Raw genomic sequence first — 23,591 nt, forward strand, 5'->3', positions numbered from 1 at the left:
AGGCCAGGGTTCGGGTTAGGGATTTACTTGTGATGGTTGATGTATAACTTTTGTGTGTGTGTTTGTGTGTGTTTGTGTATGTGTGTGCATATACAGTACATGTGCATGCAAAGCTCTGTGCAGTGCTGGATGTGAAGGAGAAAAAAAGGGTACACAGGAAAAAAAATCCTTTAACATGAATTGATTGGGAGATGTTTGTGGTAGAAATGTGGTTATGATTGAACCTTTTCATTACGAGCAGAGTAACTTCAGGCTTCAGGGGATTTTTTTCCCCCTTTTCTTCCAACTGGAAACACTCTAGTGTTTTCCAGCAATAAGTACGAGGGCCTCAAATCTCTAAAAAAATACACACATGCAGCACCCATGTGCCACAATCAAAACAGAGTTTGCAAGTCAGCGAAATGAGACGGTTTTATGGATTCTGGCTGCAGTATGAATCGTAGCGTAGTCATATTCTTGTGCAGCATAGGAACCAGCTGTGAGGCTAAAGTTAGCATACCTCAGTCAGGGGCCACAGTTTAAGAACAGATGAAGAAGAACTCCCTCAACAACAGGAAAAGTATGTTAACTGGAACCAGACAGGAACCTTTATTGCTCAATATGTTAAACTATGTGAAACTCCTATTTGAGGCAGAGATGAATGATACTTATACTTATAATGTCACTGAACATCAGATTCATGTGTGTGACTGCTGGGAATCCTGGTGTTATTGATTAGCCTCCGAGAAAAATCAAAGCACCAATAATCGGTATGTTTTGTATTAACAATGGTCCAAATGACTGTGAGGGGGCAGAAAATATCACACCAGCCTTTCTGAGGAGCGTTTCAGCCTCTTTCAGCTCCAAGTTTGTTTTCAGTTAAAAAAACATGAGACTCATCCAGCAGCTGAAGAGCCAGATGTTCTTCCCAGTTGTGGAGACCAGATCTGCACTTGACTATAAGCAAGAGCCACATTGACACATTTTCTGTGTTCTCAAACAGAACTACAATTCCAATGAGCCTCTGATGCTAATTAAGTCCAAGTCAAGGCCGGTCACTAACGGGGACTGAGCTTTTGCCATCATGGCCCTGAGGCTCTGAAACTCCTGCCTGAGGAGAATAGACTTGTTATCATTTTACCTGATTTTAAAGCATTGCTTATAGGGAAGCCTTAAATGCCTGATTAATATCTGGTTTGAATAAATGTTTGTTTTTAATATTTTCTTTTGTATCATCCTTCTTATTTTTGTTTTTGTCGTGTTTGATTCTGTCTCGTCTTATTCCCATTGGGTAAAGCCCTTTGAAGCCTTGTTTAGAGAAGTGCTATAGAATTAATTTATTATTATTATTATTATTATTATTATTATTATTATTATTATTATTATTATTATTATTGATGCACTAGAGGTCACAGTTTTCTAGTTTTGCTTTATATGATATGTTTTCGTGTTAATGTTACTCTTATGTTCTCATGTTTCATACGTCAGCTCTGGTGCTTTCAGGTTCTGTACAGATTTAGTTACTGAAGCATTTTCTGAATTGAATTTAAAATATTTAATTTGCTCTTGTTTAAGATTAGATTGTTCTGACCATGGTAGACTAAATGTGAAGATTTAAAGTAAACTCTAGACATACTGTTTTAGTCTGGCTTTCAATCTAATTTTATTTATTTGACCATTTTATTGTATTATATCATTCAGATTATTATCTTTTTAATAAACTATATTTTACTTTTTTGATTTTCACACACTTTCATACATCTATTTTTGCTTTGGACTTTATTATTTTATCCTCTTATTATATTTTTCTCTATATCATTCTATTATGTTCACTTCTCTGTTTTCCTTGGTTCCTGTTTTGATTTCTTAGTTCTCTATTGAGTTCTTGCTTTGTGTGTGTGCTTTAATCCCTATGGAAGCTACATAAGGTATTGGGTGATCTGTTTTAAATACATTTTTGTGTGTGCAGGAGAGAATGTGAAGCCTATGTGCTGTTCTTCTTCCAGCCACATTATAGCCTATTTATTTGTCTTGTGACTGGTCTCATCCACTCTGCAGCCAACAAAGCTCCCGAGCATCTCACTTACCATAATTCAAGTAATCATGTTTAGAAGAAAAGGTCTGCTCTAGATTAATCCAGCTCTCCTCAGCGCCAGTGTTCGGAGTCGGTCTTTGTCGTGCACTATTGTTTGGGACATGTGCAATCAGTGACTAAATGGATAAAGCAGCAGAACAACAAACGTGTGTTCCAGGTACCCAGAGGGGGGAAGCTGGACATGAAAATATTTACATCACGATCTACAGCCTGACTGTGTGGATGAGCATTCAAGAATTCAATATACCACAGCTGGAGAGAGCCTCGCCGCCTGAGGACGCCTCAGCGAGGACAGTGTGGGAAAAGTCAAGATACAGATGTGACATCACAAAGGCCACAGATGGGGTCAGTGTGATGTGGGACATGTGGACCAGTCGCCCTGAACCCGAGCTGGCAGAACGAGAGGCTGCGTCACCGTTCGCCCTTGGCCTCCTGTAATCACTGAGGTTTCCAATGCACTCCGAGGCGCGCTGCTCACCGCCGTCTCCAGGGAGCTCTAATCAAAAGCAAAGAAGCCAGTGGGGAGGGGGATGAGGTGGGGACCCTCATCTCCGTGGTCTCCCGTGAAAAAACCTCCAGCCAGGGGCCAACATGGTCTGTATCATTTATGAGCTCACCAGAGACGAGTCATGACTTCACCGCAGCGGAGCCAAGCCCAACAAATCATTATTACAGCTCATTGTTCTCCACCAAACCCGTACAGGAGGTGTCCATACGGCGCCCCCCCACACACACACACAGCAGCAGAGAAACCTTCAGACCAACAGGCTCGTGGATTATCATGACAATTTATTGGACATAATGGGTATACAAATATCATGCATATTTACAGCGTATAAAACGTTTTCAAACTCCAAAGGAAACGGTAACTGCTGACAAAAGTTCTACACATTTCCAACGCCCCCTATCACCATCGTGATCAAACATCGACCACTTCATTGTTTACTTTGAGAAGAAGAATGACATGTGGACTGCAGTAAAACAATGTAGGGGCCCCGAAATCATCAAACTGGAGTATAGTCTATAAGAGTTTCAACTTCTCTCGAGTTCACACACATGCACAGAAAACACTCACGCACATACAAACACACACAAATGACAAATTCATAGAAAAACACATGAGGTAGTAAAATGGTTTAACAAATACAATCAATGACTAAATCAATGGATTCGTGCTCCGATTACAGCTGTTGTCAGATCGGCATCGACCAGGAGCGGGACTCTAGTGTGATACAGCATCATTGTTTCATATTGACAGCATGTAACTCATCCTCATTCTCTACTATGGGGGGGAAGTGGTTTTTCCAGCATGCACTGGGGTAATAGAGAAGGAGGAGGAATGTTGACGCCGTATCATTAGTTTGAGTGAGGGAATATCCAGAAATTATCTCAAATGAGATAATTGTATCCAGAGCATAACTCGGAGGCTCACAGCTGAACGGCGTGACACACGGGGTGGGGGGGGTTGGAGTGAGGGGGGTAATAACAAATGGGGGGGATGGATTCGCCACAGTCGATAAGAGAAACCGCAAAACTACAGGAATGTCAGAAAGCCCTAAGCCCACAATGACCGCTGATTATATTTCCACTCTGTACGACGTGGAGAGTGTGCTCTGTTTACAGTGGGATACAATGTTGTTCACAATAATGCTGCAGCATGTCACTGCTGTACAGTCACTGTATAACGGAGCTGACTGAGACCCCCCTGGCCCGAGGCCCGACACAACAAACAAGGTTCAATGTTGCCCTGAAACCAAGTGGTTCTAATAGAACTTAATGAAAGTGATTTCTCAAGTGTTAGTGAAAACAGCTGAGTTTCCAGAAACCAAATAAGAAAAGGTTGGATTTTCTCCAGTCAAACAGAGAACAGCCACATTTATTACCCAATCCTCGCTCTTATTTCCCTGCTGCCATTAGTGGTCCAGCTTTGATTGAATTATTTTTCATTATGTCAATGGGGATACAGTATGTGTTCCTGATTATGGCAATGGGAGGAAGAAAAGAGGGGATCGATTTGGGGATGTGGGTTTTATAGTGGGAACCTCACTAAATGTTATGATAAGAATAGTCATTATTGCAGCTTATCTCCAAATATATGAAACTGATATCTGAGATGCTGTGATCCAAATGGATAAATTCAACATCCGATTTATTTACTTCATGAGAAAATATTTGAGTAAAAACATGATTTATACAAAAGAGCAATCAATACGCAACAGCTTCAGTCATGAAACATTATTGGCAAGTGCGAAAATGTGACCACAAACTGTCACAATGTTTGAACAAACCATAGGAAATGTTTTTTCCATGTACAGAAGAAATTACATATTTATATGTAGTATTCATTATAAACCCATTGCTTGTGTTATGACACATTGTTGAATAAAGTTTCAAAGGTTAAAAAAAGTCAATTTTTTCAGACTTACATATTGTGATGAGATTTAGACTTTTCCATTAGACAGTGAATCATGTTTTTTTTAAACTTGATAATTTCAAATAAAAAATTTCATTTGTCAAAGTGTCATAAACGTGGCACAGGGCTTTTATTAATGATCTACGTAAATCATAAAGACTTATGTATGAGCAAATCCACAATTCACAGTACTTAACACACATAGAAAACAATCAATTTCTCTTGGTATATATATATATATATATATATATATATTCCAGAATATAATTTTATACACAAATATATATATCTATATCTATATCTTTATACTCTGTTCCCTCTGTAGAAAGCTTTATACATGTTTACATATTAAAAGAAAAATAAGATCAAAAGCTTTGAGATAACATACATTCTGCTTTTCTTGTTGGTTAAATCGTTAAAGGTTAGTCCCACACACAGTCTGATACAATTACATGCAGGTTAATGACGGAAGGCACTGCAGCAAACATTCATGCTATTCTGAGACGGTGGGGTAGTCGAGGTGTTGCAGTTTGACCAACACCTGCAAATTTATGTTCATAACAAAGAGCTTGAGCTAGAGCTTATTCAACACTGTCAGTGCCAAGATTTACAAAAACAACCATAAAACACTGAACATTTGGCCTTATATAAAAAATACTCTCCCTTGGCCTCTGTCCGATAAGACTACAATGAGCCGAATAATCAATTGGTAGAAATGTAATCATCATTTCAGTTTTTTATCAAGGGAAATGCCAAATATTCTTTTTTTTAGCTTCTAAAGTGTAGAGCTTTTTAAAACCAAACAAAGATTTGATTGATCAATATGAAAATAGTATTGAGTGGCAGCCCTGGTGTATAGGCACAGACAGTGGGATCCAAACTGCATCAGCTAAGCCATGATTAAAAAATTATGTCCGAAAAAAATCCCCCGCCCGTTTTTGTTATTCAACACTGGTATTTACTGGTCACTTTTATAATATGACACGGTGAAAACTTGGACCTTACACTGTCCAGTCCACAAGTACAACAACATCCTTTTCACACAATGCTTCATGGCTATTTACAATATTTACAAAAAAATATATACACATATGAAATGAATAGTTTTGGGAAATATGCTTATTTGCTTTCAAGCTCAAAGCAACTCTCACATCTGAGTTTGGCATGGTGCCGAAGCCGGGAGTTGATTAGCCAAGCTTAGCATTTAGCAAGAGAAGTTAATGTATGAATCTCCCCCTAAAAACACTTTCTTTTTGTTTGCAGATTCAACACATGAGATAGAGCATGTGAATTAATGTGCCACTTTAGCATAAAAAACGCACAGGGAAGCTAAAGATGCACATGCCAGTATATCTAAAGCTAATTAATAAACACCTTTCCCTGCACAGGCAGAAATTAAAAATGTCTTAGGGGGAGTTCTGTTCTGTGAATCATTCTTAAAAACATTGAACTGATCTCTGAACTCATAGGTTTTGCTCTATAATCTTCATGCTAAGTGAGGCTAATCATCTCCTGCACTGTGTTCCCCATTTAACGAACAGACACAAAAGAGGCATCCATCTTCTCATCTAACTTTTACAAAATATTTCCCAAAATGTTGAACATTTCCATTAAAAACGACTGTAAGAATAGGGAACCCATAATGCCCCTGTGAAGTTGTGTAACAACTTGTGTATGAAATTAAGACTCAGACCCCCACCCAATGAAATGCACAACTATAACTACTTTACAGAAAGAAAATCTGTGTGTATAAATCCATTGTGAGGGGGGGGGGATGAGTGTAATTAGCTCATTATGAAATGTGGCATTCAACAGCAAGACTTTCACATTTTTCTTTCACATTTTTTTGGCTTTTTACTCTTGTGTATACATTCAATACCTACTCTGCCCTGCGTCTCTTAAAAGCCATTATCTCTCTTTGGCTCCAGATGACGACTCCTGCTAATACTGCACTGTTGTCCACATGTGAATAGTGGTTGCTTTGCTGCTCTCCCATGTTGAGTGCTGCATGTCCTAAAGTAACATGTTACAGTGCAGCCATCGACATCTCACTCACTAATACTGACATCACTGCTGTTGCAGAGCACCTGCTCGATACAAACAGCCCAAGTCGAACCATTTAAGGTCAAAACAAAAGGCTCTGTTGTGCTCAGAAAAAAAGCAGCATTTGGATTAGAAAGAAATGTCTGGTGTACACGCACATTTGATTCTTGTCGACTTTTTTTTCTGCTAGAAATGAGGTGATGCCGCTGAGTCTCAGAACTGTTACACACCAGGACAGTCCATTTGACTGCACACACTTGAAGTGGCACAAGGGGACTAACACAACAGCTACAGGTGCTATTGTGTGTTTTCTTCTTTTAAATTTTTTTAAATTTTATATATATATATTTTTTCCTTCCTACCACTTCCTCCAAAAAGAACTCCTTCCACGGAAGGGAATCCTCAAACCGGTCCCTGTGAACCTCCGGGGCCCTTCCAGGAGCCACAGCAGGGCCGTGCACCCCCGCTGGGGAAGTGTCCTGGGCTATGCTGTGCTGCTGCTGGAGCAGGGCGTGCTTTGCGTGCTGCCGATGCTGTGAGCCGCGCTGCTGTTCTCCGAGGCCAGTTGGGACTTCTGGACCTGCTGCGTGCCAGCTGTCTCACCTAGACACAGAGCAGGAGAGGGGGGGAGTGGAGGGGGGGGTTGGACCAATGGGAGAAAGAGAGAGAGACAAAATGTATATAAATGAGAAAATGCCAGAGGTAGGCAGGAATAAGACCAATCAATATGTTTGGAGTTACAAATTGACAAATTGTTTTTGTATCTTCTGCTGTTTACTACGACTGCCATTGCGCCACATAAACCTTGTACTGAGGTTGAAATGAGATACTTTATGCTTTACTACAAACCCCACTTCATTCTTACTCAAGTAAAAGCACATGGCAACAGTGAAAAATACTAGAAGAACTCTGCACCGCATCTGTCCTCACTTTTACCATCTTAAAACGCATAAGCACAGAGTTTTCACATGTTGGGACCCTTAAGATGTCAACTCACAAAGACCAAAACAACCAGTCACATTCTCTTTGACGGGAGATATGTTAGACAGAACAAGACGAGGAGGTTTTCCCATTCGTGGGGTTCATTTCTTTTTGTTTTCTGGAATCGATTAGCCTGGCTTTAGAAGATAAAGCAGAACAAACACAACAAAGGACTTTCTGACTGGAGCTCAAACCACTGACTGGTTTATTGTTCCGTGTCTAAATAAGCATGTCACTTCGTAGACTCTTGGGATCCGACACTTAAACCAAGGGGCAAATAAAAGTGCTTACATTTGTGTACAAAAAAAAAAGAGTCTCTTATACACAACAGGTGGAGTTTGATATAAGGCCCAGTCTGTGTTTAATCCGAGTTTTTGGCACGTTTCCTGCAGTCTCTCCCTGGTTTCTTCTTTTGAGAGCACACACAGAAATGAAAGTGTCATAGATTAATATTTTCCCATCTATAGTCTTTAGTGTGTGCTGGAACTGGTGTGTGTACAGTATGTTCCTGTGTCCTAGATATATGATAAGCAGCATATGTGTGTCCACAGGCACAGATCCTATGTCCCGCTCCCTCTTCGGGGCCCCTCAGTTCTGCTAATGTTTACCAGAGCAGAGCTGCCAGCAGGATCCTGCTCTCTACAAAACAAAGGGACTTGGATTCACCTCGTTAGTCTGAGGAAATATAAATTCCCAAGTCCAATATTATCTTTCTAGATAGAAGAGATAAAGGCAGCTTTGTATGTCACACGGACACACTCTGTGTCCAGTTGTGGCAACAGCTGTTGAGCCCTCAGAGACAATTTAATCTCTGGACGGGGAATTAAAAATGCATAAGCAGAATCTCAGTGTCTCTTCCACAACGGCACAGTCAAATTGACTGTATCTGAAACAAAGTATCTAGTGAAAGATGATACAAAAGTCCTTGAAAAGGTTGTGACTTTTCTGAAACTCAGTATTCCAAAAACAGAGGGACATCTATTGACTCTCACTTGTGTCTGTCTCAGCCATCACCTCACCACAACACTTTTCAGTCTCATCTGACTCCAGGTATTATTTTAATCTAATAATAGGAGGCTTTTCTGTGGATCACTAAGCTCCTACGAGCATGATGGCCCACTCAAAAGATGGAGAGACTCAGGGGAAATGTGCCGAAACCAAACCGTCCCATAAGAACAATCCCATTCGCATGGACAAACAGTTGTAGCATCTCACACAAGGTGAGAGAGAACCAGACAGAAAGAGGTTACTGAGCATATATGAGAGAACAAAAGTAAAAGTAAATGTTAGCATGCTAACAATTTGGGTGACACCGATATGAATGAATGATTGTATAACCAAGATATAACAACTCAACCTGAAGGGCACATACTGTAAACCTGTAAAGCTAATTCCATTCCAGACGGAAAACTACAAACATCATCTTATGCTGGCACTGGAGGAAGAGTCAGGGGATCATCCTCTGGGTAATTGCAGAATTACAAGTTAATCAATCTAGTGGTTGTTGACATATATGCAACTAAAGTGGTGGACCAATCATCGGCCGTGTGTAAAGATGGACGACATGACGACTACCTAAAGGTGAAGCCAAAAGCATCCCAATCGCCCCCTGGTAGCTGGCTGCAGTAAAGGTCATAAACCCTGCCTCCTCCATGTTAGTGTATGGGACATGGAACAAACTAAGAAATCAAAATACACAATACAAATATTTTTCTCTCACCACACTGATGTACTGTATATCCCATTGCAAATGTTTCCATAAAATTTGCTTTTAATTAGTTATTTGCTCTGAAAATGGGGTCAAACATCATGATTGACAGCTGAGACTGTTTCCAAGACTGGTTAGATTTTTTCTTCTTTCTAAATGTTATTTCACCAGCTGAGCAGGTCTCTTGGCAGAGCTAACTCCAGCCCTGGCAGAGTGAAGACCTGTTGTATAAGTCAAGATAGTGAGCAAGACGCCATAATACTGTATGTTGCTGTTAAAGCTATTTATGCTTCTAATTGCCTTATATGGAATTAATCTGTGATGAACACAACAACTCCAAATATAATTCCAGTGATTATATGCAACATCAAAAACTGTTTGTCTGTTTTCTCAGATCCTGGGGGGATAGACTCAAATCCGTTTTTCATGTTCCATCTCCCTGTTCACTGATTTAGAATATTCTGGTATTTTTGGTGGCTGTTTTGGGGGATCTACATTCTTGGGGTTTATGTGGAACCACCAACGTCGCCATATAAGGTCACTTCAGCCAAGACAGCTAAACAAGTCCGTCCATAGTTACCCTACACTACGCTTACTAAAATAACATACACAGGAACATGTGTCTGTATTAAAGACTCGTGGCCATGTGTATTGTTTTTACATGCATTCTATCTTTACACCTGCTCTACGTACATGTTCACTTTTGACATCTGATGTATTTGGAAGTTTGAGTAGTTTTTCATAGCTGGTAGCTCACAAAGCTTGAACAAAGTGACTCTCTGAAGAGGAGCCAAAAGCAATATTGGGATAAAGATAAGGGTACCGCAATCTGACAGCTGATCTTTCCTGCTAAATGAATCATGTTCAGTAAACACTTTTCAATTTGACTGTGCATGGACAGCAGTTTTAAAATGTATGTCAATTTGTAACAGTTTTTACAAGTGCCTGTATAGCTGCTAAATTCACATCTATCGGTGAGAATGATTTACCACTGAAACTATCCAGCATTGTCAGACTGTGACCTGCTTCCAAAGTGTAAACTTAAACACTCCCATTGTTGTACTTTGTGAAATACTCGACCTCTAAACTCAACCAGGTCTATGGGACACATGCATGGAGAACAGATCAGCCACAGGGCCACAGGTCAGGGGCATAGCGCAGCACCAGTCAACACACAGGCCAGCGAGAACAGGGCAGCTCTATGTAACGGTGAACTCGCTGGGCCGCTGGGAGAGCACTTCCTCTCAGGGGTCGGCCGGGGTCGGCAGGCTGGGAATGATGGGGGAAAGTCTTGGCATCTAATGGACAGATTGTGTGTCTTTTCCTCCGAGCGCCCGCTACACCCTACAAGGGGATTTCCAACTTGTCTCCAGCCCATTGTACTGAGAATATTCGCTGACCAACCCGCAGCCCCCGAAACATTCAAAGGCAGGAAAGAGGAGAGCTCTTGCTGCTGACCAACAGGATATATTTACAGTGAAGGAGTGAATATGTTATTGTGAACTGACCCCTGTCAGCAGCAGGATGTTTGGCAATCCCAACGGCACATTTTTGGCACGGAGACGCTCGAGCATTCCTTTGCATTTTTTTTTATCTTTTCATTAATGTGGAAAGGTGAGCCGGGGCCCCCCAGGAGCAGCAGGTAAAGGACCTACCTGTGTGGGAGTAGATAAACCACAGGGCTCCGGTCAACAAAGCCCCGATCACAAAGGCTGCAAAGGCGATTCCCACGACTGTTGGAGTGTCCAGCACATACATGGTGTCTAGAAAGAAAACAGCATAGACATATTTTAAATCTTTCAAATAAGACAAATTGTGTAAAATTGACAAATTTTGTTATCATGTGAGAAAAAAATGTGATACTGGGATAATTGTTCCTTTATTTACTTTACACTGTTTATTTATATAATTTATTATTTTATTATTATTTTCATTGATCAAATATTGATCACTGTGGAGATCTATAACATTCACATACATACACACGCATTCAAATACAGTATAAAAGAGAATAGGACACTTTTGTAAGACAACTTACTATCCTTAGGAGGTCCCTGTGGGCTCTGGGGTACTTTGGATGGAAGATCAACTGTAAAATTAAAGAAATATATATTGTCAATGCAAGTTGACCATCATGTCTACTCTGTCTCTGTTTACATAAAGAAATTTAATTTATTAATTACTCAAATAATAATACAACAAATGCTGTGAGTGGGCTGATATTGTAGAGAGAAGCTCCTCTCTGAGACGACAGCGTCCTAAAGGATCAACTTACAGATGCCTTCTAGTTCTGCTGACCCAATTTTTTAAAAAACATTTGGAATGCCTCCAAAAGCAAAATTAACTGTAATGATGTCTTAAAAAAACAATACAAAGGCGCTTGTGTACGGGCGAACTCAAGAGGCAAGTCTGGTACGTGTCCAAGTCTCTGGCACAATGGGTGCTATTCTTGGAAAGAACACTGACAGGTCATCAGAAAGGACTTTATAATTTCAGAGGGGACGACAGCCAGAGGACGTCCTCTCTGCCACTCTCCACCTCCACTCCTCCACTCCAGTGTTATCCAGTGTGACCTGTTGTGCTTAGAATATAGAGGGTGGCCAGTGATGCTTTCAGCCCATGAGCAGAAGAGAGAGGAGGAGCGTACTAAAGCAAAACCATATAACTTGACACTGAAAAAAATTATACGACTCTGGGCTGAGAACGTCTGTAGTTATCAAGCTGAAAAAACTCAAAGCGCTTTTTAAAATAATGCCTTGATGTCTGCGGGGAACAATGTGCTGCTGGGCCTCTGTCAGGTCTTGACTTATGTTCCCTACTTTAACAGAACCAGACAGAGCTTCAGAAGTTAGATTCATGCCTTGAGTTTGCAGCTTGAAGCTGTTGCCGGAGTTGGAGCAGCGCAGATATCTGTATGGATGTCATTTGTTTACGTGAGAGTGCTTGCGATGGAATGAGTGAGCAGTCCTGCGTAATGACTTGTTTGTGTTCAACTCTGACCTCTCATCACAGAGGGCACAAACCACTGACGTCACTTCTGCAAGACTATTGACACTTGGGGTTTCATTCCATTTAGAAGCAGCTGCAGTTGAACTCGACAGTTCAAAGCCTGATACCGTAAGCAGCTTGGGTCCCTCAGACATTTAACACCAGTACAAGCCATATTCATTGACTTCATTCATTTGACAAAAAAAATTAAAAAATCTAACTAGGATTCTTAAAGGATTTTTGTCTTCTGATCTAAAACCCTTGTGCAGCCTTCATGTCCGTCCTTGACTACGGAGACATTGTCAATCGTCATGCTTCCCCATCAAAGCCTTAGTAGTTCAACCCTGTGTATCATGGTGCATTACTTTTTATCACAAATGACATGTTTCGTAGAAATCACTGTTTTCTGTATCACTCAGTTGGATGGACATCTGTACACTCAAGAGGAAATGTTATTCATTTATTAAGCTCGACTGAAGAACCTTCCAACCTTCCCATCTTGTCACTATAGAACACAATCCAGTACCAACATCACCTTAGATATCCCCTCTGCTCGCACTAATGTGGGCAGAACTGGGTTCAGGTATTATGCACCTTTTCGATAGAATGAGCTGCAACCTGTCCTACAACTGCAGTCATACATTTTTACATGCAATTGTTTTTTTACATACATTTTTTATATCTTTATTATATGATGTTTTTCATGATTCTTGTAATCGTTTTATTGAAGTCATTGCTTTGTTGCTTTTATTTATTAACTTCTTGTTGTGCTGTATTGATTTGCTAGTCTTCAGAATACGTATTATAGTAAGAATAATAATTAATGATTAATATATAGAATAATAATGAATACATAACTATCTAGTGCGGAATTCTAACTCATGTACAACTACTAACATCTTTTTCTTTTGCAGTTTACAGTATTATGTTTTTGATAATTGTGATGATAATAATAAGCTATGTGAAAAGCAGCTAATGAAAACAGCAAAACCCACATGGAAAAACGTGATGTATCATTACAGATATCTTTTACAGAAATCAGCTGCTTAGAAGAAAAGCAATTTGTGTGTTGAGTATTTATTTTACATTCTGCATTTTGAGCCTTTCCAATATTTTTAAACCAAATATTAAAGGTTTTCTTCCCCCTTTACTCTCTGCAGACTTAAATTTATCGATACATTTTGTATAGGTGTAACGATCCGCACACTCTCATATAAATGATACTGTTCAACTTCTCCTGAATGTCACCAGAAAAAAAGGGATAAAATATATTTATTGAAGCAGTGAAGCAGTGAATCTACTTTTGATGGCAGGGCTTTGCGGCGGTTTTGTTTTTCCATGCACCAAGTTGGCCACAAGTGGCCTTCTTTGATTTGAAGATCAAGTTCAGCTCTTTGGGATGCAGTCCAGGGCAGAACTGTGGACCCTGAAAAGGCTGCTTGTTTTGTTTCCCATCCCACCACAAGCAATGCCCCTGTGTGAGTTTTTTTTTCTTCACTGGTGGTTATTACATATCTGAGTTTACTTAATCTCCTCCATGGAAAAGTAAACCCGCTGCACTGGCACAGTGGTGTGGCACTGCATCCTGGTGCCGGCCTACTCTGGGCTATAGCTTAGCTTACTCATTCACTCATTACTGGAAATGTTACGGTCGCAGTTCAATTCTCTCCTCAAATGCAACTTCTCCAACATCAACACTGGCACTTGTGGTAAAACATGACTACAACCATAGGGAATCTCCCAATGGTAAAACCCTAAGTCCAGTTAAAATGTAAAAAATACACCCACTTCTGTTCAGCGTTTTCCTGTCCAACGCTGACTTTTCACCTGACCACAAACTATATTTGATTGGCTGTATCAAGTTACAATATTTGAGAGTAAAAAGAATATTCTCATGTCATTTAAAACACAAGAAATACAAACATTTTGAAGACGGTTGAATTTAAAGCACTGAGCATGTGGCCATAATAAACACTTATTTTCTTTATTATTTAGTCTACCTATTATCTTTCCTGATAAATAAATTAGAATAGAATTTTAAAAAAGTTGGGTTTATTGTTGTAACATCTTTTATTATCTTCATATGTTTATTTTTTATCATTTATTTATTGTAAAGCACCTTGGATTGCATTGTTATACTATGAAAAGTGCTTTTATTATTATTATTGTTATTATTATAAGTACATTTTTAGAAGTGTACAGTAACTGTTTTAGCTCTGAGTGGGGTAGTTAAAAGGGGCACATCCCAGGGTTCGTACCTACAATGTGGTTGGTTACCCAATATGTCACTAAAAAATGTCTAACACGTCATTGGCCTGTACCTCCTTCTGGCCTGATGTTTAGTCTCCAAGTTGTTTTTATATACCATCTTTGTATCACTCTAGTTAAGCTAAGTTATATATATCGCTCTGGCTCCAGCTCACACAGATAAAAATGACGTAAATTATATCAAACTCATGAGTCAATAAAGTTGACTATGGCTAACCACAGGTCCCTTTGTTGGTGTCATTGCTCAGAGGGGATGTTTAAATGAAACACTCTGGCAGTCCACTCGATATTGGGCATTCATGATATCACCCCTTATTAAGTTAGGTCATAATTAGTAAAATGTGGCGGTGGTGACCTCAGGCCCTCCCTGCAGGCCGCTCCTTCCCCCTCAGATCGCACTCATGGCCCCTGAGATACAAAGCCAATGAGAGGGCCACTACTCCCCTAAAAACACACACACACACACACACACACACACACACACACACACACACACACACACACACACACACACACACACACCACACACACCACACCTCCCTTCTCCCCCCTCTCTAGTGGAAAGTGGAGGCCACAGTGAAGGTCCTAAGTAAAAACAACTGGAGCTGGATGCTGTATGACTATTTTCCACCTCTCCCTCGGCGTGGACTGGTCCAGAGCCACAGTACTCAGCGTTAGCACACTCCCCTGTACTGCCGTCAACAACAAACTAGGATGTATACATACCCAAACACACACACACACACACACACAGATGTACAGATGTTTAATGTAAACAGACACATGTACGCACACACCAAAAGTGCACACTGGCGTACACAATCACATCACACACGCACACACACGCTTAACGATGGCCAGATGTGGGAAAGTGATGTGCAGAGCTTTGTGGTTTGGTGTAATCTCCAAGCGCTGGACCAAGCTTTCTCTGGTTGCTTCGCCCTGAGACCGGCTTCTTCCTTCGCTTCAGGTTTCTTATCAAACACTGCACAATTAAAGTCATGGAAACCAGACCCTTTAACTCACAGCTGAGCTCATGGCGTGAGGTCTGAATGGGTGTAAAACGGGTTTTCTTTTCCTCTCACTAACCTGTTAAGTCTGGCGGACCAGAGCTATTCAGCACAACCAGCTGCTGGGTAGTCGTCTTACTGTTCATCATCATCTTGAGGATGCTGTCCACCTTAAGAGAGTCACAGGACTCACCAGTTTGCAGGCACTGTTTGGACAAGAAGAAATAAAGAGATCTAAGAACTTATTAACTACTAAATTTACAGTGAGGAAATCCAAAAGAGAACCGATACTCATTTATTACCTTCAGAAGCATTTAGGCATTTATATTTCTCAACCTTGAGTAAATAATTGTTGTTATAACTGACTAAACTTGCAAATTAAACAAATGAATAACTTTCTTAGCCTGACCCTGATCATTATCAGAGCTTAACAAATAGCTTCACATTTACAATTCAGCCTCAGGCCACTGCTGCCTCGTCCCTATTTCAAGTAGAGAAAGGGTAAAAAAAAAGGAAAGAAAATAACTTGCAAGAGATTGTGCAAGTGAGTTGGACACATAACACAGTAAGTGAAAAATGAATTTGATGGCTAAGACCACTGCTTATTTTGTTCTGCAGCTGGATACTTGGCAAACTGTCCATTGATCCATGTTTCGTTGCTGGCTTTGGGTGCAGACTTGATGCTGCTGAGCCAGAGTAAAAGGTGGAGCACTACAACACTGACCTCTGCTCAAACAAACTCTGCTAATGCTGTATGGCTCTGGAGAGACTACAATAACCCTGATGGCTTGTGCAGTGAAATCATTAAACATGCAAAAGAATACAAGTAATTCGGAGAAGATTTTGCTGCATACCGGCGGCAGACTCTGACTGCTCTGGGATCTCTTGGCACACAGAGACATCTCACAGTGCAGGAAAAGCCGGGACATGTTCAACTTTGAGCTGAAGGTGAAGCTGAAACTTTTCTTATCCAAACGAGCGTGAGGGATCGGGAAGTCCGTCTTAGTTAAGAAATGGACGGACTCGTCTGTGGGGCAGACGGTCTCAATGAGGGTGTAGTCTGAGGCCACGCTGGGGTTGGAGTTGGGAGAAATGGAGCATGATATGATGGTGAACCCCAGATCCGAGTCCGATGCGGTCGATGTGACCTGAAGCACACAAGGGAGAAAAAAATATTTATCATTCAAATAGATGGATGAATTCACATTTGTCAATCATCTACTCAAAACCCATTTTTTTCTGCTGAGTAAAGAGAGTAATGATCAGTGGGAAAAGAAGAAGTTACTGCTCGCTTTTAGTCTGGCAAATACCACAACTTTATTTTTCTGATTTTGGACAAAAAACAGCCAAAATAATATTTAGTCATTGTTTTCCAAGATATACATATAGAATAATATATCAAGTGACAAATGTAAAGCAGGTTGTCCATGGTGACAAACACAGTTTTCTTAGCACCACAAAGATTTTAAGTATTTATCAGCTAATTGTTTTGGTTTTAGAGTCTCAAATGTAATATTATATATATCATATATATTCACTCAAAAAAAACCTATCCAATAGGAAACAAAACAACAGACAGACAATTTAGCAACCAGCTTTTGAACACAGAGGAGCATTCTCCAGCTTAGGAGCTGAGATATTATTCTCAGGAGTTAATACTGAACAGACACAACTCAATATGAATGCTAATGATGGTCAGTATCTGAATGAGTACACAGGCAACTGTTTGCAAATAAATTATTATATGAACTACACTTAACTGCACCCAAGTGGCCAAAATAAGTTTTAATGTTGCATTTGTTTATACCAAAAATGTGGCTGTGGCAGGAAAACATTAAATGATATCTGTCTATTTCAGACCTTAACTAAAGAAAAGATGTGCATCGTATTCATCGCTGCTCACTGAGCCATTTGTCCAAATCTAGCTGCCACTATTGAGTGTCTGGAAACCACATCGACGACCACTGCCATAACACTGACACAAGACAGGAACTAAACAGATTTCTTCAAGTAGTATTTCAGTCTGAGTTAGGCTTGTAGTAATATATTTCCATGAGTAACCACAAGACAGGCCCTTGAGTTATTATTCCTCCTCTTTCCTTTTCTTGGATTGTCAGTAATGGTATCCTCATTAGAAAGGGCTTAGCCGGAGTGAGACGCAGACACATAAAAACAATATGTAAATCATGCAGATTAAGGCTTATAATGTATAATAAAAGTTCATTTTGACGACACATGTATTTACAACAATACATCATGTGTGCACTACTGGAGGGAGGTTTGTTTTGAACGAACAAAAAGCCCCTCTATAAGCATCAAAGTGCATTTGTGCCCCTTTTGGCCACGGCCTCAGGTCAGGTCTCAGCACAGTGTGACTTCTGAGGAGAGGCTCACGCCAAAGCCTCGTGCACAGACATCTCTTTGTAACCTGCTGGCTCGGTGTCCACACTGTCATCGAAGCATCTCCTGCTGATACCATCATAAATCATCTCTTCAAAGGACCGCAGAGTTCGAGTCTCTGCCATCTCTTACGTGACCTCCACAATTACTGTTGCGAAACAAGGATTTTGAGCCAGACAGACACATATAAAAAGGGAGATACAATGATGGTTTCGGGAGTGAAAGTGAGTGTTAGCTTTGTAGCCCCAACCAGACAAAATACAAATTGACCTTGTGGATGCCACACTACGAGATCAAAGCAGGAAGAGCTAAAAATCCCAGACAGAGCAAACAAAGCTGAGTTTTCTCTGCTCTTATGAAAGTTTCAATTTAGATACAAAAACACAAGTTACATAAGAAAACACTGCATTAAGCTGAAAACACATGGTGCTGAAATAAGAATTAAAATATTAGAGATGTAAGGCTTACCTCCACAAAGACTTGTTGATTCGGTGAAACCGGGAAGAAGGCCTGGCGCGAGGGGTTGTTAGTCGGCGGCGTGTTGTACACCTCCATAGTGAACGTCATGTTGTTGACCGGCTGCCTGGACGGTCCCGGTACAATCCTGGGAAGTGTTTCAGAGGTTCCCTGGTTCTTTCTGTATGTGCAGTTGAACTAGGAGGGGAGCAAAACAAAGCCAACACAAATATCAGCAGGGCTCTGACATCAGATTCCATCGCAGAGGACCCTAACCCTACATGACTGTGTCTCAATAAAGCCACATCAAGATGAACCAGAAATTACGCAAAGAACCCAAGAGATACTGTATAAACAAGGTCAATAAGCTGGAGAATAGGAAAGGATGAGACAAAGGAAAATAAGTCAGGAGAAACTTCAAATTGGAAAATGTCAGCTCAAGTTCACGAAAAAGACATCATGGAAAGAGGGAGAGATTTCAGGAGCCAGTTTTTTTATTTTACAAGCACCAAGGGACTCTGGGAAACGGAGTCTCCTCCAACTGAGCATGAATTACATTGAGATGTAGATGATCAGTTGTCAGTAGTCAACTTTAACCCTGCGATTAAGTGCGGCTCGCACAGAGAGAGAACCACAATAATGTCCACTGTCTTACCTCGATGACAGACTGGTGCTCTGTGGGCTCGCTGACCGTCCTCTCTACAAAATCCAGCGGCCGACCACTCCCATCCTTGTTCTCAGCATGACTTATCAAGACCTGCAACCCACAGAGGAGACGGTTACTCACAAAACACAAGGCCCAGCAGAGTGAGTGAAAGAATAACTCACAAAAATCATTTCCAGATTTTTTTGTCCCAATCAGATCCTGTTGCAAGTATAGTATTGCTTAATTCAGGCAGAGATTTGAATCTACGAGACGGATTGCCAAAATATTCAGTAACCAATGAGTTGGGTCTAACATGTGGTAATGTCCTGTGGCTTCAGCAGTGGGACTAGCACTGGTCAAACACACAAAACACACTTTTGATTTCTCAACAGAGCAGAGGCATGTCAGAGTCTGTGGTTATGACTCTCAGCTTTGGGAGGATTTTGATTTAATGAGGTAAGAGGAACATTTCAATGATGCTAACAGTGTTGTTTTGTTAGCTGATCTGCTGTTGGTGCCACCGCTGAGTGAAAACAACAGGAGAGCCAACGCAGATTGTCTGTGATGTGTGGGGACTTGGACAAAGAAAATGAATCTCTTTTGACCAGAGATCAGAGGTTATCCCTGCGTCCAAGTGCAAACACAAAGGATGACCTTGGACATGTGCCCTGCATTTCAGTCTGCTTTTGACTGACTATGTGTTCCTCCAAATTTCCCCCCACAAAGGATTTCACAAGGCCGGGTAGGAAGTGATTCATCTCTGCTTGTTAGGACAAACACGCTGTATGAATGCATTCCATAATAATGAAGTTACCCGGGGATGTCACATGTGAATATTGAATCCCACGATCAAGTGGTTACTGTCACATTAAAGTCGAACAGAAATTTGATCCCTCACTTTTCCTTTTTCCTCTCACTTCTTTCCTTTCATTTAAAGGCCGTATAAAACATGACACTGGAGCTGTAGCAGCTCTGCTCTTTTTTCCACTCATCCACAAAAGAGGATAAAACTGCTTATGGACATATTTGTGGAAACAGGGTTGAGATATCCGAGTGGCCATTTCCCACTTTGAGAAGCTGACTGACGTCTGAGGACATTTGAGGACACGCTGTGAAAGTCTGTTGTGAACATCGTAGTCCTGTGCAGCCGACAAGGATCGATACAAGATGGTGCTTTCCTCACTTTTTAAAGAAACTCACATAGCGAGGATGTGAGGCTAACTAGCTTTTCTGGGTACAGGTGTTATCTGTTGGACAGTGGAGCTGGTTAGCCTGGCTTGCTAACGTGAACACTCCCACAAGGTACTTGTATTTGTGTGGTTATTTGAACACATTCTGAGTCATTGTAATTCCATGTGGTGTTTGTACCCCATTGGTCAGTGAGGCAGTTGAACTAGCGTTAGTTGTCTCTCTCTCTCTCTCTCTCTTTTAATGAGACACTTTAAAAATACATTCTTTGGTTTTATGTAATAATCACAGGTTTATTTGCATGGTTTGTTTAAAACTACAATGTAATAACAGGTATTTTACTCACAGAGTTTAAGTGGAGGGCCATAGGGCTTCCCTGCATGGCAAATACGGTGGTCTCACAGCCTGTCAGAGGAGTTTCCAGCGTGTAGTGGGTGGCATTGACTGTTGCTTTGCATTTTGGGTCTAGCAGTGTGAGGTTGGCATGAATAAATCCGTTCGCCTGTGGAAAGATCAAAAAATGGTAATACTGGATGAAGATCAAAAAAATAAATCCCTTATTAACTCATTTTAAAAATAGTAAAAAAAACAGTTGAGCGGTTGTGTGAGACTTTAAGTTCCCAGGAATAAACAAATCCCACAAGGTGGTCTCGCTCCAGCCCCGGCTTCCCCTAATTACAGTCTATGCCAGTTTCCATTCTGTGATGTGGGCTGACTGAGCTGTCCCCGTGAACGGATGCCAAGTGTCGGGACCAGTCCTACTTTCTTCAGTGTCAGCCAGCGTGAGCCAGGAACACAAACTAAATCTACTTATTTTGATTAAACCACAAGTGACCATTAGATCTGTGTGTTAAAACGGATACTACAGTTTGCTATTGTTACACTGACTGATCACAGTAATATACAATAATAAAAATGTTACAGATGCCTGCACACACTATCATTCCCCTTAACATTAACAAATCCATATAAATCCTTGCTAGAGATTTACAAACGCTTAGATCTGCTTGCTCCTCACAGTTTCATTTGATAAAAAACTTGTTCTGTGTCCATTACTTGACTTTTGCTGGTAAATAATATAATTCATTTGATGCAATACTGAGCAATTTGTTTCCAGCTTCCGATTTGAATAGATTTTTGTGTTTCTTAATTTGTGTAATATTGAAAAGGTGCGCCATATGTATTTTGTTTTATGACATAATCTTATTAAACTACAAAAAGTTGTAGCTGTGTATGCTCATAGACAGGATCTGTGATAAATAACATCAATGCTGTCCACTCACTTGCAGAGTCTCTTTGTCAATGCTGACCACCATCCTTGTGTCCTCGCACTGCACACTGAGGCCAACACTCAGGACGCCCTGCTGCTCCTCTGGCTCGCTGTTCTCCCAGGGCCGGTCGTCGAGGATGGAGGGACGCTGCAGGTGGGGCCGGCCTGAGCGTCGCGAAGCAACTCCTGCTCCTGGATAAGGACTGGAGTCGCGCAGGATGGAGAGCTCCGGGGGCAACATGCTCTCCAGAGGATCCACCACATCTGGAAGTCACACATGTTTATGGCCTCGTGAGACTGATTTTACGGGCAGGGAAATTACACAGGGCGACGACTATAAAACCATTCCACAATATCACCCTAGCTTCTCTGCAATGACAGAGAAATGTGCAATAGGAGTCAGAAAAAGCATTAGCTCGTATTTGAACAATTATTGAATTTAACACAATATTACTATTTCTGCAGAAGTATAATCTCAACAGTTTTTCCGATTTACCTGGCTCTCTTAGTCTGATGCTGAAGTGGTTAGCTACAGGAGTGCTGGTGTAAGACGTGACTGGACTGTAACCATGGTCCTCTGCCCACTTGATCAAGGCTTGTGATCCTGATGGCAAGTGCTGCTTGGGGGATTTTGACACTTGCATCAGTCTGTCTGTGGTGGAGCTCACAGCCACAGTGTCAGAGGCCTGTGGATGAAAAAGCAGAGATATACAAAAATGTCTCTTCTTGTATATTTCTTATGAAAAAGCATAGATTTAAGAGCATTTTTTACAGATCTTCAGACACAAAAGACATGATTTACTGTTCAGGAATTGTCGCAGATTTTCAACTTCAAGTCCAGCCCTGCACGTATATAAGTGGTAAGTGTGACTCATGTGTATGAGTGTGAGGGAATGGGCGTGTCGCAGCTTGATCGATGCAGAGGAGCCGACATGTTAGTTTGCTCCTAAAATGTGTGTCCTGCCCTGTTGCACACGCTCTGTTGCTTTCTCCCTGTGTGAGAGAAAGCTGACTCTTTCTCACAGAACATTTCCCACTCTTTTAAATGTCTCGTGCAAAGCAGAGGAAAACCCAGAATCTGGGAGAAGTGGGGCTTCACTTTTACGAGGCTGTCATATCACACGCATAGCCGACGGTTTCGCAAACACTCACTGCGAAAGCCCAGTATCCTGCTGTCACGTAAAAGTCATCGGGTCAGCTATTTTGGAACGACTAAATGGCCTCATGTTTAGACTGACAATCTTAAACATTTGACAAAGAAGATAATGCAGAGCAGCACTTGTCAGTACTTGTGTCTGTAGCAGGTTCTGCTGGTGGAGTCATGTTGTGTAGTTATCACAACAGTGTTAAAATTAATAGGAGACCATTTAAACACATATTCACGTTTTAGCGTCTCATGAAAATTAGTATATTTCATACATTGCAAAATTGAATATAGTACACATTACAGAATAACAAAAACACAGTGGAAGATTAGTAGTTAAGATTGTAGCATTAAAATTACTCACTGAATTAATAAATGTACTTGAGCCAAACAAGAACCTGTCATAGTCACTCCTCTCAGCATGTCCTTGGCATATTGGTCTCTGATATTCTAGTAATTTTATTGATTGCTACATGTTCACAATTTCTATTAAGCATGTTAGCATGCTAACATTTACTCTTTCACAGTGAATATAGAACAGCTAAAGGGGGTGTGATTGCAGGTAGTTGATCATAAATAAAAGTGACTATATATAAATGTGATGGTGGACTGTAATGGTGATCGTGGAGGTGGATTGTAGATCGGGATGGTGGATCATGATGGTGGATCATGATGGTGGTTGTGGACTATGATTAAAACAAGATTGCTTGATATACAATATGACTACTCACTTACACTACCATTACTGGCAATAACTCATACATTTCAATTATCCTCGCTGCTCCCTTCATCTCTATCAAACTATTTCGAATGTAAAATATAAAAGATATATTTAACTTTTAATTAAAACTATATTAAAAACAATTTCTTCTTATCAGTGTTGTAAATACTGATGTGTTTTTTTATGTGTTCAGTTACACATGCGGCATCTATTGCAAATCCCTCGCATGACCCCTCACATGTGGCTCTCTCTGAGGTTTCTACATTTATTTCCCATTTGTT

At 40.7% G+C, this 23,591-nt stretch overlaps 1 protein-coding gene across 1 annotated transcript in view; it reads right to left on the reverse strand.

The window, feature by feature from the left end:
* Positions 1–2,846: 2,846 nt before the first annotated feature.
* The window catches only part of tgfbr3 (transforming growth factor, beta receptor III), a 71,553-nt gene continuing 50,808 nt past the window's right edge, over positions 2,847–23,591 (reverse strand). The window contains exons 8-17 of the mRNA XM_035175941.2: positions 21,942–22,131; positions 21,459–21,709; positions 20,522–20,677; positions 18,997–19,098; positions 18,354–18,539; positions 16,340–16,633; positions 15,565–15,691; positions 11,258–11,308; positions 10,875–10,982; positions 2,847–7,133 (exon numbers count right to left, since the gene is read on the reverse strand). Of these exons, the coding sequence (XP_035031832.1) occupies positions 7,015–7,133; positions 10,875–10,982; positions 11,258–11,308; positions 15,565–15,691; positions 16,340–16,633; positions 18,354–18,539; positions 18,997–19,098; positions 20,522–20,677; positions 21,459–21,709; positions 21,942–22,131 (1,584 nt within the window). The 3' untranslated portion in view covers positions 2,847–7,014. The remainder of the gene's footprint in view (positions 7,134–10,874; positions 10,983–11,257; positions 11,309–15,564; positions 15,692–16,339; positions 16,634–18,353; positions 18,540–18,996; positions 19,099–20,521; positions 20,678–21,458; positions 21,710–21,941; positions 22,132–23,591) is intronic.

Source organism: Hippoglossus stenolepis, chromosome 14, assembly GCF_022539355.2.
Source record: "Hippoglossus stenolepis isolate QCI-W04-F060 chromosome 14, HSTE1.2, whole genome shotgun sequence".
Classification (NCBI taxonomy): domain Eukaryota; kingdom Metazoa; phylum Chordata; class Actinopteri; order Pleuronectiformes; family Pleuronectidae; genus Hippoglossus; species Hippoglossus stenolepis.